The 16812-nt window shown below is 46.4% G+C and overlaps 1 protein-coding gene across 1 annotated transcript in view; it reads left to right on the forward strand.

Moving 5' to 3' along the window:
• The window catches only part of MEI1 (meiotic double-stranded break formation protein 1), a 110657-nt gene that overhangs the window by 64440 nt on the left and 29405 nt on the right, over positions 1-16812 (forward strand). Inside the window, exons 20-22 of the mRNA XM_003814635.5 lie at positions 144-241; positions 4591-4759; positions 9409-9556. Of these exons, the coding sequence (XP_003814683.3) occupies positions 144-241; positions 4591-4759; positions 9409-9556 (415 nt within the window). The remainder of the gene's footprint in view (positions 1-143; positions 242-4590; positions 4760-9408; positions 9557-16812) is intronic.

Here is a 16812-nt window from a genome sequence, read left to right on the forward strand (position 1 = left end):
AGACCTCCTCTGCCACGGCCATGGCTAGAATTTCACTAGCCTCTGGCACAAAGCAGTGGTGCCCAGGCATATGGCAGGGATAATGCTCTCCCAGCCAAAGTAGCAATGTCATCTCTTCTATTCTTTCTTCTTCTCCCTCTAAGTCACTCAGCCCTAAACCAGGTGTGTTCCAATTTCCTCTACTATATGTGCCTCAACCTTCTCTCAGCTCCAGAGAAGACAGGACCACCTTCCAAAGAAGGTAAGATACTACAATTTGACCACTCATGTGGCCTGTGCTGGTCTTTAGAGTCTGGGTGCCTTGCTGATTGACTAGATAGTGAGTTAGTACAGGCATGAGATTTCTTTGTCTGAGGCTGCCCAGAGGAATAGGAGTGATGCAATTATAGGTTGATTCCTAGGGATATGAAGTAATAGAACTGGAAAATGATGGAACCCAAGGCTCCTGGCACCTTAGAGTTGAGAAGGATCCTAATGTTCATCAAGTCCAGTTCCTTCTTCCTGACAGTCTCCTCTGCAACATCCCCATACCATAGGCCTCAGGAGTCCAGTGTTCACTATAGCATTAATAGTGTGTTCTATTTCTTCATTCATTCAAGTAGTGTTTCTTTTTTCTTTTTCTTTTTCTTTTTCTTTTTTTTTCTTTTTTTTTAAGACAGTCTCGCTCTGTTGCCCAGGCTGGAGTGCAGTGGCATGATCTCAGCTCACTGCAACCTCTGCCTTCCAGGTTCAAGTGAGTCTCCTGCCTCAGCCTCCCAAGTAGCTGGGATTACAGGCTCCTGCCACCACGCCTGGCTAATTTTTGCATTTTTAGTAGAGACGGGCCTTCACCATGTTGGCCATGCTGGTTTCAAACTCCTGACCTCAGGTAATCTGCCTCGGCCTCCCAAAGTGCTGAGATTACAGATGTGAGCTACCGTGCCCAGCCAAGAGGTGTTTCTTGAGCACCTGTTGTGTGTCAGACTCCATTCCAGGTGCTGGTGAAAGAGCCAGGGATACAAAGCCCTGCTGTCATAGATCGAGACAGGCAGGCAATAAGCAAATGCATACTATGTCAGAGATCCATAGGCACTATGAAGAAAATAAAACTGGGCAAAAGGATAGAGAGTGATAGAAGGAGGAGAGAGACATGTTAGATAGGGTGGTCAGGGAAGGCCTCCATGTGGAAGTGGTATGTGAGCAGAGGTCTGAGTCAAGTAAAGGAAAGCCATGCAGAATCTAGGCAGGAGGAACAGCAGCTGCAGGGCTGAGAGCTGGAAGTTTTTCCTCTTGTTGAACGTTCATTGAGCTTCTGCTACCTGCCAGGGGAGGCCTAGGTACTGCTGTGGATAGAGCGATTATAACAGTATGTTATTTGCCCTGAGGGGTTCCTCTATCTTAGACCTGTCTCCTGATATAATAGAAAACAGTTTAATAATTGTTTCATCATTCATTCAACAAATATACCTCTGTGGGTAAGACCTAGTTCTGGCTCTTTTCCCCCTTATTATATTTGTGAAGATTCTGTGTCCTCTCCCCCACTCTCTACACCTGCTGCTCTCTTTTATCTTTCCCAGACATCATGCTGAGAGGGAGCAAAGCCCAGGTGAGCATTTTTATTGCTTCCAACATAGCTTGGCTACTGGTTCTCTCACTATGCTGGCTACTCCTTTCTGCAATCTCCCTGTTAAGGCATGATCTGGCCTGCAGAGAGAATAGCATGATTTCTGCCATGTAGTCTAAGACTATTGGCAGTCACATCACCATCACCTCTCATGCTCATAAGTGCCTGCTCCACTGCTTCTGGCAGTTCCCTTGCTTGTCAAACCAAGGGGAGCCCCACACATCTCCTGCCTTAAACACTGGGGCTTCTTAAATCTCATTGTGCCAGGAAATGCAGCAGATCTCTCATAACATTCAGACTGCTTCTTTCTTTTATATATCAGGAGAAAGGCAGGTGGATGTGTGTGGCTGAAGGATATTTGTTTCATTATTATTATATTGATGAGAGCATGCTTTGGTGGACAAGCACTGAACTTGGAATTAGGAGAGCTGACCTGGCTCTGCTACCAAATTGCTGTGGGACATGCGCTATCCTCACCCTCTGCTTGCCCAGGACTTGGCCCTGGCAGGATGGATTCTTTCGGTTGACCTTCAACTGAGGTCCTGTCTTTCAATCTCTCATCCACTCACTGCTGGAAGGATTATCTGAAAACAAAGTCTTAACATCTTAACTCCCCTGGCTTTCAGCTGTGGTCTCCACACATCAGTCTGTGGAGTAGTGTCAGATAGTGATGAAGTTTTCTCTGGTCCATGGTGAAATGTGGAACATAAGGATAAAGTTGACTTTATTTAGGTTTTTTTGTTTGTTTGTTTTTTGAGGCAGAGTCTCAGTCTGTTGCCCAGGCTGGAGTTGAGTGATGTCAGCTCACTGCAACCTCCACCTCCCAGATTCAAGTGATTCTTGTGTCTCAGCCTCACGAGTAGCTGGGACTACAAGCACATGTCACCATGCCCAGGTGATTTTTTTGTATTTTTAGTAGAGATGGGGTTTTGCCATGTTGGCCAGGCTGGTCTTGAACTCCTGGCCTCAAACAATCTACCTGCCTTGGACTCCAAAGTGCTAGGATTACAGGTGTGAGCCACCGCACCTGGCCTTTATTCAAATTTTAAACTCTGAAGTCAGTCTTTTTCTTTCCTTTTTTTTTGTTTTGGGACAGCGTCTTGTTCTGTTGCCCAGGCTGGAGTGCAGTGGCGTGATCTCGGCTCATTGCAACCTCCGCCTCCCGGGTTCAAGCAATTCTCCTGCGTCAGCTTCCTGAGTAGCTAGGACTACAGGCACTTGCCACCACGCTTGTCTAATTTTTGTATTTTTAATAGAGACAGGGTTTTGCCATGTTGGCCAGGCTGGTCTCGAACTCCTGACCTCAGGTGATCCACCTGCCTTGGTCTCCCAAAGTGCTGGCATTACTGGCTTGAGCCACCACGCCTATCCTTCTTTCCTGTTCTTTTGGTATTAAAATATTCTTTCTTTTATGAAACCGTTTTCGTAAGAAATCTAGAAGTCTCTGCCCTCAGGATGAAGTCCCAATTCTTTAAGTGGCATTTGCTTAAAGGTCTTTCACAGTCCAACTGCAGATTACATCACATAGTTCCCCAGCTTCTGACACCCCACATCTATTCACTGACTGTCCAGTGACACTGAATGGAAACATGGCATGTCTTCTCATGCCTTCAGGCCTCTGAACACCTTGCTTCCTTTTCTCTTTTCTCCTGTTGCTGCCTCTTTTCTCCTCACCCTCCACAGTTTGTTTGTTTGTTTCTTTCTTTCTTTCTTTTTTTGAGACGGAGTCTTGCTCTGTCGCCCATGCTGGAGTGCAGTGACATGATCTCGGCTCACTGCAGGCTCCGCCTTCTGGGTTCACGCCATTCTCCTGCCTCAGCCTCCCGAGTAGCTGGGACTACAGGGGCCCGCCACCTCGCCTGGCTAATTTTTTGTATTTTTAGTAGAGACGGGGTTTCACCGTGTTAGCCAGGATGGTCTTGATCTCGTGACCTCGTGATCCGCCAGCCTCGGCCTCCCAAAGCTTGCTTTCTTTTTTCTGAGATGGAGTTTCGCGCTTGTCACTCAGGCTGGAGTGCAATGGTGCCATCTCAGCTCACTGCAACCTCTGCCTCCCAGGTTCAAGCGATTCTCCCACCTCAGCCTCCCAAGTAGCTGGGATTACAGGCGCCTGCCATCATAGCCGGCTAATTTTTGTATTTTTGTAGGGACGGGGTTTCACTATGTTGGCCAAGCTGGTCTTGAACTCCTGACCTCAGGTGATATACCCTCCTCACCCTCCCAAAGTGCTGGGATTACAGACATGAGCCACCGCACCCGGCCCACAGTTTCATCCTCTTTGACCTTTCCTTCCCCATGCCAGGCGGCCTGAGTCACTCCCTCCTCAATATAGCGCTGATCACATGTCCTGCAATTGCCTGTCTCATTATGTGTCTCTTCCCATCAGCTGCCAGTTCCTGGAGGTAGGGCCTGGGTCTCACAGCCTGTCCTAAGAGTAGTAGCCACTCAATGAACATATGTCAAATGAATGAAAGAATGAATGTTTTTGGGAGGCCAAGGTGGGTGAATCACCTGAGGTCAGGAGTTTGAGACCAGCCTGGCCAACATGGCAAAACCCTGCCTCTACTAAAAATACAAAAAATTAGCTGGGCGTGGTGGTGGGTGCCTGTAATCACAGCTACTTGGGAGGCTGAGGCAGGAGAATTGCTTGAACCCAGAACGGGGAGGTTGCAGTGAGCCGAGATCATGCCATTGCACTCCAGCATGGGCAACAGAGCGAGACTCTGTCAAAAGAAAAACAAAACAAAAAAAGAATGAATGTTAATTTTTGAGACATATCCATGTCCTTCTGCTTGTGAAGTTTAGTCTTTCCCGGTAGGCTGAACCTTGCTCAAAGGAAGAGGAGCCTCTGATTTCCTTATTTCCCACTATACTGCATTTACCCTTGCTGCCCTGTGCAGTACTCTGCATGTAGTAGGTACTAATGTGCTGATTACCTGTTCTTCTATGTTCTCTGTGTGGCTTTCCTCTACTTATTCCCTCCCTAGAACTCTCTGCAGTGTCTGAGCTCCTGCAGCATGGGCTGCCCCAGATAAGCAGCAGGAGCCCTGAAAGCCTTGCCTTCCTGTCTGATCGCCAGTACATGGAGGGAGCTGCTCGCCAGAGACAGTACTGCATCCTGCTCCTCTTCTACTTGGCCTACATCCATGAAGACAGGTCAGTGCACAGAGGTGGGTGGCTGGTGGTGGGTCTTGGGACCTTCATCAGCAGTTCAGTTCAATAAATAAGGGCATCTCTCCAAGCCTGATGCTGGGCACTGGGGACACGGGGATAAGTAAGAAATGGGTTGTGTCCCTGAGAGGCTCATATCTTAGAAGTGGGTTAGAACAGGTGGGTAGACACTGTGCTGAGAGACAGAGGCCTAGAAAGCCAATGAGTATTCCTTGCTATCCTTGAGGGTGTTGTTTGTCCACAGAAAAAAACTTCAGTAGTTTACTTTGGTTTTAATCATTACTGTTCAATTTATTACATTTTAAAAATCATGGCTGGGCATGGTGGCTCACGCCTGTAATCCCAATGCTTTGGGAGGCCAAGGTGGGCTGATCAGTTGAGGTCAGGAGTTCGAGACCAGCCTGGCCAACATGGCAAAACCCTGTCTCCACAAAACATACAAAAATTAGCCGGGCATGGTGGTGCACACCTGTAATCCCAGCTACTCTGGAGGCTGAGACAGGAGAATTGCTTGAACCCAGGAGACAGAGGTTGCAGTGAGCCAAGATTGTGCCACTGCACTCCAGCCTGGGTGACAGAGTGAGTGAGACTCCATTTCAAAAAGGATATAAAAATAAAAATAAAAGGGCTGTTCTTTCTTAAGCTGTAAGAAATAATTTGTTGGGCCGGGTGCGGTGGCTCACACCTGTAAGCCCAGCACTTTGGGAGGCCGAGGCGGGTGGATCACCTGAGGTCAGGAGTTTGAGACCAGCCTGACCAACAAGGTGAAACCCTGTCTCTACTAAAAATACAAAAATCAGGCCGGGCGCGGTGGCTTACTCCTGTAATCCCAGCTCTTTGGGAGGCCGAGATGGGCAGATCACGAGGTCAGGAGATCGAGACCATCATGGCTAACACGGTGAAACCCCGTCTCTACTAAAAATACAAAAAAATTAGCTGGGCATGGTGGTGGGTGCCTGTAGTCCCAGCTACTCGGGAGGCCGAGGCAGGAGAATGGTGTGAACCCGGGAGGCAGAGCTTTCAGTGAGCTGAGATCATGCCACTGCACTCCAGCCTGGGTGACAGAGCGAGACTCCGTCTCAAAAAAAAAAAATAAATAAATAAATAAATAAAAATAAAAATACAAAAATCAACCGGGCATGGTGGCAGGCGCCTGTAGTCCCAGCTACTCGGGAGACTGAGACAGGAGAATTGCTTGAACCCGGGAGGTGGAGGTTGGAGTGAGCCAAGCTCATGCCACTGCACTCCAGCCTGGGTGACAGAGTGAGTGAGACTCCATCTCAAAAAGGATATAAAAATAAAAGGACTGTTCTTTCTTAAGCCGTAAGAAATAATTTATTGGGCCGGGTATGGTGGCTCACATCTGTAATCCCAGCACTTTGGGAGGCCGAGGCGGGTGGATCACCTGAGGTCAGGAGTTTGAGACCAGCCTGACCAACAAGGTGAAACCCCGTCTCTACTAAAAATACAAAAATCAGGCCGGGTGCAGTGGCTCACTCCTGTAATCCCAGCTCTTTGGGAGGCCGAGACGGGTGGATCACGAGGTCAGGAGATCGAGACCATCATGGCTAACACGGTGAAAACCCGTCTCTACTAAAAATACAAAAAAATTAGCCGGGCGTGGTGGTGGGTGCCTGTAGTCCCAGCTACTCGGGAGGCTGAGGCAGGAGAATGGCGTGAACCTGGGAGGCAGAGCTTGCAGTAAGCTGAGATCGCGCCACTGCACTCCAGCCTGGGTGACAGAGAGAGACTCCGTCTCAAAAAAAAATAAAAAAAAGAATAAAAAAAATAAAAATAAAAATACAAAAATCAGCCAGGCGTGGTGGCAGGCGCCTGTAGTCCCAGCTACTGGGGAGGCTTAGACAGGAGAATTGCTTGAACCCGGGAGGCGGAGGTTGCAGTGAGCTGAGATCGTGCCACTGCACTCCAGCCTCGGTGACGGAGTGATACTCTGTCTCAAAAAATAAATAATTAATTAATAATAATAATTTATTGGCCAGGTGTAGCAGGACGAGCCGTAGACAAAACCTCTCAGACTCCGAATTGTAGAAGGAAGGGCTTTATTCAGCTGGGAGCATTGGCAAGCTACTGCCTTAAAATCTGAGCTCTCCAAGTGCACCATTTCTGTCCCTTTTAAGGGCTCACAGCACTAAAGATTTCACATGAAAGGGTCGTGATTGATTTGAGCAAGCAAGGGGTACGTGGCAGGGGCTGCATGCACCGGCGGTCAGAGTGAAACAGAACAGAGCCGGGAGTTTCACAGTGTTCTTCCATACAATGCCTGAAATATACGTGTAACATCGGGTTCTAAGTCATGAGTTGATTTTTAACCGCTAGGTTTAAGCCAGGCAGGCCCAGGCCTGGTTTTGGGCCTGGCGCCGGGCTGCCTGGCTTTGATTTCACTTCTTTGTTTTTTTCTTAAAACAGGTACTGAGTAGAAAACAATATAAAACAATATAAGAGGGTCTGTCTCTTCCCTCACAGGTGCGGTGGCTTACACCTGTAATCTCAGCACTTTGGAAGGCCGAGGTAGGTGGATCACCTGAGTTCAGGAGTTCAAGACCAACATGACCAACATGGTGAAACCCTGTCTCTACTAAAAATACAAAATTAGGTGAGTGTGGTGGCGAGCGTCTGTAATCCCAGCTACTCGGGAGGCTGAGGCAGGAGAATCACTTGAACTCGGAAGGCAGAGGTTGCAATGAGCTGATATTGTGCCATTGCACTCCAGCTTGGGCGACAGAGTGAGACTCAGTATTTTTTTTTTTTTTTTTTTTTGAGACGGAGACTCACTCTGTTGCCCAGGTTGGAGTGCAGGGGCGTGATCTCGGCTCACTGCAAGCTCCGCCTCCCGGGTTCACGCCATTCTCCTGCCTCAGCCTCCTGAGTAGCTGGAAATTCAGGTGCCCGCTACCACGCCCGGCTAATTTTTTGTATTTTTAGTATAGACGGAGTTTCACTGTGTTAGCCAGGATGGTCTGGATCTCCTGACCTCGTGATCTGCCCGCCTCGGCCTCCCAAAGTGCTGGGATTACAGGCGTGAGCCACTGCGCCCGGCCGACTCAGTCTTAAAAGAAAAAAAAATTATTAAGGTAAAATTTACACAACATAAGCTTGACCATTTTAAAGTGAACAATTCAGTGGTATTTAATAGTACCTTTAAAATGCACAACCACCACCTTCATCTAGTTCTAGAACATTTCCATCACTGCAAAGCTGTCACTCCGTTCCTCCTCCCCAGCTCCTGGCAATCAACAATCTGTTCTGTCTCTTTGGAGTTACCTATTCTGAATATTTCATATAGATGGAATCATACAGTGTGTGACTTTTTGTGTCTGGCTTCTTCCACTTAGCATATCATTTTAGAAGTCCATCCAGTGAGCATAATGTTTGTACCATGTATCAGTACTTCATTCCTTTTATGGCTGATTAATATACCTTTGTATGTATACACCATAATTTGCTTTTATTCACCTATTGGTGGACATTTGGGCCTATCCACCTTTTGGCTATTGTGAATAGTGCTGTTGTAAACATGTGTGTACATGTATTTGTTTGAGTAGTGTTTTTAATTCTTTTTGGGTATATTCTCAATCCTCTCACCTTGGCCTCCCCAAATGCTACCATTACAGACGTGAGCCACCGCACCTGGCCTCCTGTTTGCTGTCTTTTCGCTTTCTTTTCTTTGTTTCTTCCTTTCCTTTCCATTCCTGTCCTGTCCTATCCCGTCCTTTCCTCTTTTCCCTCCCCTCCCTTCACCTCCCTTCCTCTTACTTCCCCTCCCCTACTCTACCCTCCCTTTTTCCTTACCTTCCCCTTCCCCCTTCCTCTCCTTTCCTTTTGTATCTTGCTCTCTTACCCAGGCTGAATTGCAGTAGCACAGTCATGGCTCGCTGCAGCCTCAACCTCCTGGGCTTCAGCGATCCTCCCATCTCAGCCTCCCATGTAGCTGGGACTATAGGCATGCGTCTACACAACCAGCTAATTTAAGTGTTTTTTTTTTTTGTTTTTTTGTTTTTTTTTTTTTTGTAGAGAAGAGGTCTGACTATGTTGCCTAGGCTGGTCTCGAACTCCTGGCCTCAAGCAATTCTCCCACCACAGCCTCCCAGAGTGCTGGGACTCTAGGCATGAGCCATCTCACCTGGCCGTTTTCACTTTCTTAGTGGTATCTTTTAAGCACAAATGTTTTTAATTTTGATGACCTCTAATTTATCCATTTTTTTCTTTTGTCATTTATGCTTTTGGTGTTATATCTGTTAAATACACCACTGTTTAATGATAAATACAAGAAGAGAAGGGTGGAGCAGCTGCCAGGGCAGGGCCTTCTGAACCCCAGCAGTAGCACCCTTCTCTTTAACACTGCTGGTCCAGCTGGCAGATAGCTCACCTCCCAAGTGTGAATGAGGAGTATTTGGCCCCTAACTGAGCCTTGCACAAGGCACAGAACAATGTGATGTATATATATGGCAATGCTTTGTAAGTATGTATAGCACACTGTTTGTGTAAGATGTCGTTAGGCTGTGGGCATGCTGGGGCAGGACAGTGGGCTGAGGAAGGATGCGGCCAGGCAGGATAGAAGAGCCCAGTGGCCTGCCAACTCTGCCTTTCTCACTCAGGCTTTTCTTGGTTGACAGGTTTGTCTCAGAGGCAGAGTTATTTGAGGCTGTGCAAAGCTTCCTCCTGTCTCTGCAGGACCAGGGCGAGCGCCCCCCACTGGTGGTCTTCAAAGCCTCCATCTATCTGCTTGCAATCTGCCAGGACAAAGACAATACACTACGTGAGGTATGGACCACAATGCCTGGGCTCCTTGTCCTCCTGTACCTCTTTACATTAGTGTTCCCTGGGAGACCATGATGATGATAGTGTATAGGCAAGCGGGTGGTAGAGAGAGACAAAGCGGAGGTGTTAGGAGTGTGGAGAGGAGTAGGATGCAGACTCATACAGAGCCTGTATAATTTACCTAATTATCTCAGCCTTCCTGGGAGGAAGAGATTTTTATTTGCATTCTACAGATAAGAAAATCGGGACTGAGGCTGGGCACGGTGGCTCACGTCTATAATCCCAGCACTTTGGGAGGCTGAGGTGGGCGGATCACCTGAGTTCGGGAGTGCAATGGTGTGATTTCGGCTCACTGCAACCTCCACCTTCTGGGTTCAAGCGATTCTCCTGCCTCAGCCAGGAGTTCAAGACCAGCCTGGGCAACATAGTAAGACCTTGTCTCTACAAAATATTAAAAATTAAAAAAAAAAAACAACTCTTTGGTCACCTTTGGAGGATGCTATGCAACAAACTCATGTTTTTGAAAACTGGTAACCACAGGAAAAGAATCAAGCACTTAACCTATGTTTCCTATGTAATCTAATCTAACCCTTCAGAGTAACTGAATAGTTAATGAGGGGAAGTTTCCTTTTTTTTTTTTTTTTGAGACGGAGTCTCGCTCTGTCACCCAGGCTGGAGTGCAGTGGCAGGATCGCTGCTGACCACAACCTCCACCTCCTGGGTTCACGCCATTCTCCTGCCTTAGCCTCCCGAATAGCTGGGACTACTGGCGCCCGCCACCACACCCGGCTAATTTTTTGTATTTTTAGTAGAGACGGGGTTTCATCCTGTTAGCCAGGATGGTCTCAATCTCCTGACCTCGTGATCTGCCTGCCTCGGCCTCCCAAAGTGCTGGGATTACAGGCGTGAGCCACCGTGCCCAGCCGGAAGTTTCCTTTTATACAAGTATTTAAGTTAATAAACAGAGAATGACAGAACTAGAATATTATTGTTTTATAATCCCTAATTAATTAGTGGATCTAGGCAATGATCACCAGTGGCTGCTACTAGCACAAAGAGAGAGACAACAGGACATTGTGTGCCCAGGTGTGTCTTACTTGAAAACCCATTCACTTTCACTATGCCTTTCTGTTTCCATTCAAATTAAACCAGGTCTACTCTCATCACATTTGCCTCAACAGTAATCAAAAAGAGGCAAAATTAATAGTCAATGGAGGAAGAGTATCTTTAGCTTTAGACTGAAGAGTCCACACTAAGGAACAGAAGCAATATTCTATGAAATAGGTGAGAGGTTCAGTGATGAATCAGATGTGGTCCTTGATTCCAGGAGTTTATAAAGAAGCTGGAGAGAGAAAACTTGTCCACACACAACCACCACGAAAGTGATCCAATAGCCTAATTAACAATGATCTGAGTCCCAGCAATCCACTTTCTTTAATAAACTGTTACCAGGAGAAGATACCAATACCTTAGAGCTCTTTGCTCCTGTACCAACCAGAGGTGGTACTAAGGAATGAGCCTTAGGAGTCAGTCAAGTCTGAGCTGGAGTCCGACTCCCCCATCAGTTAACTGTGTGACCCAGAGAAAGTTACTTGAACTTCAGTCTTGATTTTTTTTTTCAGAATACTAATAATTTTCATGACCTGAGAAGCCTTTGCTTCAAAATGAAAAGTTCTAATAATTGAACAACCAAGAGTCTTGCTCTTGTTTCCCAGGCTGGAGTGCAATGGCGCCATCTTGGCTCACTGTAACCTCCGCTTCCCAGGTTCAAGCAATTCTCCTGCCTCAGCCTCCCGAGTAGCTGGGATTACAGTGGGATTATAGGCATGTGCCACCACGCCCAGCTAATTATTGTATTTTTAGTAGAGACGGGTTTTCAACATGTTGGTCAGGCTGGTCTCTAACTCCTGACCTCAGGCGATCCACCCACCTCAGCCTTTCAAAGTGCTGGGATTACAGGCATGAGCCACCGTGCCCAGCCAGAAAATTTTTAAAAATTGGCCAGGTATGGTGGTGCGCACCTGTGGTCCCAGCTACTGGGAAGGCTGAGGTGGGAGGATTACTTGAGCGCAAGAGGTTGAGGCTGCAGTGAGCCATGTTCATGCCACCGCACTCCAGCCTGGGTGACAGAGTAAGACCTTGTCTCAAAAAATAAGATAAAATTTAATATAAATATATAAAGGGCAACATACAATCACAACTTGATTTTTCTACTCAATTTTATTTTGATATTATTTCATCTTACAAAAAAATTTCAAGAACAGTTCAAAGACACCGATTAGCCAGATTCACCAATTTTTATTTTTATCTCATTTGCATTCTCTCTCTTCGCATCCCCACCCCCTTATTCTTTTTTTCTGAACCACTTGAAAATAATTTTCAGAGTCATTTTATTCATAAATACTTCAATTTGTATTTCCTGAGAATTAGGACTTTCTCTGTTACATAATCAGGGTACAGTGATCAAAATCAAGAAATTTAACATTGTATATAATACTGTGTAATCCTTAGTCATCAATAGTCAAATTTCACTATACCAAAATGTTCTTTTTTTTTTTTTTTTTTTAGACGGAGTCTTGCTCTGTCGCCAGGCTAGAGAGTGCAGTGGCGTGATCTCGGCTCACTGCAACCTCCGCCTCCCGGGTTCATACCATTCTCCTGCCTCAGCCTCCTGAGTAGCTGGGATTACAGGCACCCGCCAACATGCCTGACTAATTTTTTGTATTTCTTAGTAGAGACGGGGTTTCACCGTATTAGCCAGGATGGTCTTGATCTCCTGACCTCATGATCTGCCCGCCTCGGCCTCCCAAAGTGCTGGGATTACAGGCATGAGCCACCGTGCCGGCCATACGTTTTTTCTTTTTTGAGACAGAGTTTTGCTCTGTCGCCCAAGCTGGAGTGCAGTGGCGCGATCTCTGCTCACTGCAACCTCTGCCTCGGGTTCAAGCAATTATCCTGCCTCAGTGCCCCAAGTAGCTGGGATTACAGGTGCGTGCCACCATGCCTGGCTAATTTTTGTGTTCTTAGTAGAGACAGGGTTTCACCATGTTGGCCAGGCTGGTCTCGAACTCCTGACCTTGTGATCTACCCGCCTCAGCCTTCCAAAGTGCTGGGATTACAGGTGTGAGCCACCGTGCCTGGCTTACAATTCCTTCTATATTTTTTAGTTGGAATTCTACCGTATGGATGTTTTCTTTCTTTTTATTATTCATTTTACTCATTATTATTTTTTGAGACAGGGTCTTGCTCTGTCACCCAGACTGGAGTGCAGTGGTGTGATCACAACTCCCTGCAGGCTTGACCTCCTGAACTCAAGCAATATTCCCACCTCAGCTTCCTGAGTAGCTGGTACCACAGGCATGCACCACTGCATATGCCTGGCTAATTATTTTTATTTCCTGTGGAGACGGACTGGTCTCAAACTCCTGGGCTCAGGCAATCCCCCTGCCTTAGCCTCCCAAAGTGCTAGGATTACAGGTGTGAGCCACTGCTCCTGTCTCCAGTATTATTTTTGAGAATTACTCGTGTAGATTCACGTTGCCCTAGTTTATCAGGAAGTTGTTCTGATTAGAGTGAAAAGAAAGGTTAGAAGGGAGGTGAAAGAGTTTAGAAGGCAGAACAGGGACCATCAAGCTACTGGAGGCAGGGAAGCTCTTTGTTCTGGGCAGCTGGTAGGGCTAAAGAGGTGTGGGTAGAGGAGCACCCTCCATGGTCACTGAGGTCCCTGGTGAGCAATGGGACTGCCTAGATGAGGTAGTGCTGCAAGGGGCACCTTCAGGAGGCTCGTGGACGTCTTCCCCATAAAATTTGCCTGCTAGCTCCCAGGCCTTTCCTTTGCTTCTGTCTCTGATGTCACATTCTTTATGTGGTATCTTTATGAGAAGGCTTCCTTGGTACCATTTACCTGTGAATGCCCTTTATGTAGAAGCAGGGTAACCTTGTATACATGCATTGTGCAGAAAGGCAGGACTCCTGGGTCCACATTCTCGTTCTGTTGCTAATGTTCTGGGCCTTCCTGGTGAGATCTCCTTCCCTTTCTGGGCCTTGGGCAGAGTTATCTCTGAGATCCTTTCTGATTCTCATGGTCTTTGAGCCTTTGTGGAAGCAGTGGAGGAGATACACACTGATGTGTGTTAAGGTATGTGTCTGAGGATCCCCAATAGCCAGAGTGTGGGTGTCTCTGTGGGGATGGATATTTCAGAGTGTCAGGCCTTACTTATGCCTGGAAACTCTTCCTTTTCAGCAACTTCATTGCAGTTTGATCAGCATTTCCTAAGCTGTTGAACACAACTCTATGCCGATGATTTTTTATTTGCTTCTCAACATTTCAGCTACTCAGCCAATGTGGATTGACCACTTGACATGAGCTAGGTACCATGTGGGGCCCTGTCAGGTCTGAAATGAATCAAACAAGTTCCTTTCCCTCAGAGAACACAAGTTTGTCAGGAGAGACAAAAAGATCTCCTATGGGTCAGGCAGCTACAGTAATGAGTGCTCTCCTGGAGCTGGAGGACTGGCCAAGAACCAGCAAAGCATTATATAGCATCAGGAGAGGCTTTGTGGAGGAGATGGAGGAGGTGAAGGGAGAACTTTGAAGCTGAGAGCAGAGTATGATTTAATGTACAGAAGTGGGAAGATGCCCAATCTATCCATTCAAGGAAGGAAGCCTAGCTTAATGTGCCTTAGCTAAGTCATATGGGAGGTAGAATAGAGAGGAGCTGAAAAGAGACTTAAATCTTTATTAACATGTTTGAAAATGAAATTAGGCCGGGCGCAGTTGCTCACGCCTGTAATCCTAGCACTTTGGGAGGCCGAGGCGGGCGGATTGACTGAGCTCAGGAGTTTGAGAGCAGCCTGGGCAACATGGTGAAACCCTGTCTCTACTAAAATACAAAAAATTAGCTGGGCGTGGCGGCATGCGCCTGTAGTCCCAGCTACTCGGGAGGCTGAGGCAGGAGAATTGCTTGAACCCTGGAGGCGGAGGTTGCAGTGAGCTGTGAGCTGAGATTGCGCCACTGCATTCCAGTCTGGGTGACATAGCGAGACCCTGTCTCCCAAAAAAAAAAAAAATGAAATTAAGGGAACAATTCCATTTACAATAGCATCAAGAAATTAAATACTTGGGAATATAACTTAACAAAGTATAAGGACTTTGTGTTAGTCAGTTCTCGCATTGTTATAAAGAACTACCAGAGACTGAGTAATTTATAAAGACAAGAGATTTATGTGACTCACAGTTTCACAGGCTGTACAGGAAGCATGGCTGAAGAGGTCTCAGGAATCTTACAGTCATGGCGGAAAGCAAAGGGGAAGCTGGCACATCTTATATGGCTGGAGAAGGAGGAAGAGAGTGAAAAGGGAGGTGCTACAAACTTTAAAACAACCAGAGCTCATGAGAATTCACTCAGTATCACAAGAACAGCAACGGGGAGGTCCACCCCCATGATCCAGTCACCTCCCACCAGGCTCCTCCTGCAACACTGAGGATTATAATTTGGACATGAGATTTGGGCAGGGACACAAATCCAAATCATATCAACTTATATAGTGAAAATTTCAAAACATTACTGTTTTTCTCTTTTTTTCTTAATTAAAAATCTAAATTAACAGACTGCATTCATGAATTGGAAGACTTAATAGTTTAAGATGGCAGTGCTCTCCAAATTGATCGGTAGATTCAATGCAATCTGTATCAGAATCCCAATTGTACTTTTTTGCAAAAATGAATAAGCTGAACCTAAAATTCATATGGAAATGCAAAATAGTCAAAACAATCTTGAAAAAAAAGAACAAAGTTGGAAGACTCATACCTTTTTTATTTTGGAACTTAGCAAAAAACTATAGTAATCAGGATAGTGTGGTACTGACATAGGAGTAGACATATAGATCAATGAAATAGAATTGAGAGTCCAGAAATAAACCCATACATTTATGGTCAATTTTTGATGAGGATGCCAAGATAATTCAATGGGGGAAGATTTGTCTTTTCAGAAAATTTTCAGGAACAACTAGATATACACATGCAAAAGAATGAAGTTGGACTCTTAACTCATACCGTACACAAAAATGAACTCACAATGAGTGAAAGACCTAAATGAGCCAAAACTGTAAAACCCATATAATAGCATATTAAGGAATTTTCTTTTTTTTGAGATGGAGTTTCACTCTTGTTACCCAGGCTAGAGTGCAATGGCGTGATCTTGGCTCACCACAACCTCTGCCTCCCGGGTTCAAGTGAGTCTCCTGCCTCAGCCTCCCAAGTAGCTGGGATTACAGGCATGTGCCATTATGCCCGGCAAATTTTGTATTTTTAGTAGAGACGGGGTTTCTCCATGTTGGCCAGGCTGGTCTCAAACTCCCGACCTCAGGTGATCCGCCCACCTCAGCCTCCCAAAGTGCTGGGATTACAGGCATGAGCCCCCACGCCCAGCCTCATACTAAGAAATTTGAACATTGTTATGGGAATGCAATGGGAAGAAGTAGGTTTGTGAGGAGTAAGAAATTATTCAACAAGGCCGGGCACAGTGGCTCACACCTGTAATCCCAGCACTTTAGGAGGCCAAGGCGGGCAGATCACCTGAGGTCAGGGGTTTGAAACCAGCCTGACCAACATGGAGGAACTCCGTCTCTACTAAAAATACAAAATTAGCCGGGCATGGTGGCACATACTTGTAATCCCAGCTACTCAGGAGGCTGAGGCAGGAGAATCACTTGAACCCGGGAGGCAGAGGTTGCGGTGAGCCGAGATCATGCCATTGCACTCCAGCCTGGGCAACAGGAGCGAAACTCTGTCTCAGAAAAAAAAAAAGAAATTATTCAACATATCTCCCCTTCACCCCTTCTGTGCCAGGCCCTATGCTAAGTGCACAGATTAATCTGCCACAGTCCCTACCCTCAAGCAGCTTTCAGTCTAGTGTGGGAAGTAGACATGTACACTGACAATTACAACCCACTGTGGTACCATCATCAAGCTGAGTTTCTTGACCTCGGCACTATTAATATTTTGCACCAGATCATTCTTTTGTGATAAGCTTTCCTGGCATTGTAGGATATTTAGCAGCATCCCCACTCTCTCCCTACTAGATCCCAATAGCATTCCCCCAATCAAGATAGTAAAAAATGTCTCCAGACTTTACCAAATGTCCCATGGGAACAAAATCACCCCTAGTTGAGAACTTCTGTTATAAGGTAAGTACAGTGGTATTTTCTCACTAAAGTGCCTTGGGATGAGCTAGCCAAGGTGTCCTGGAATACTGAGA

Source organism: Pan paniscus, chromosome 23 (genome assembly GCF_029289425.2).
Source record: "Pan paniscus chromosome 23, NHGRI_mPanPan1-v2.0_pri, whole genome shotgun sequence".
Taxonomy (NCBI): Eukaryota; Metazoa; Chordata; class Mammalia; order Primates; family Hominidae; genus Pan; species Pan paniscus.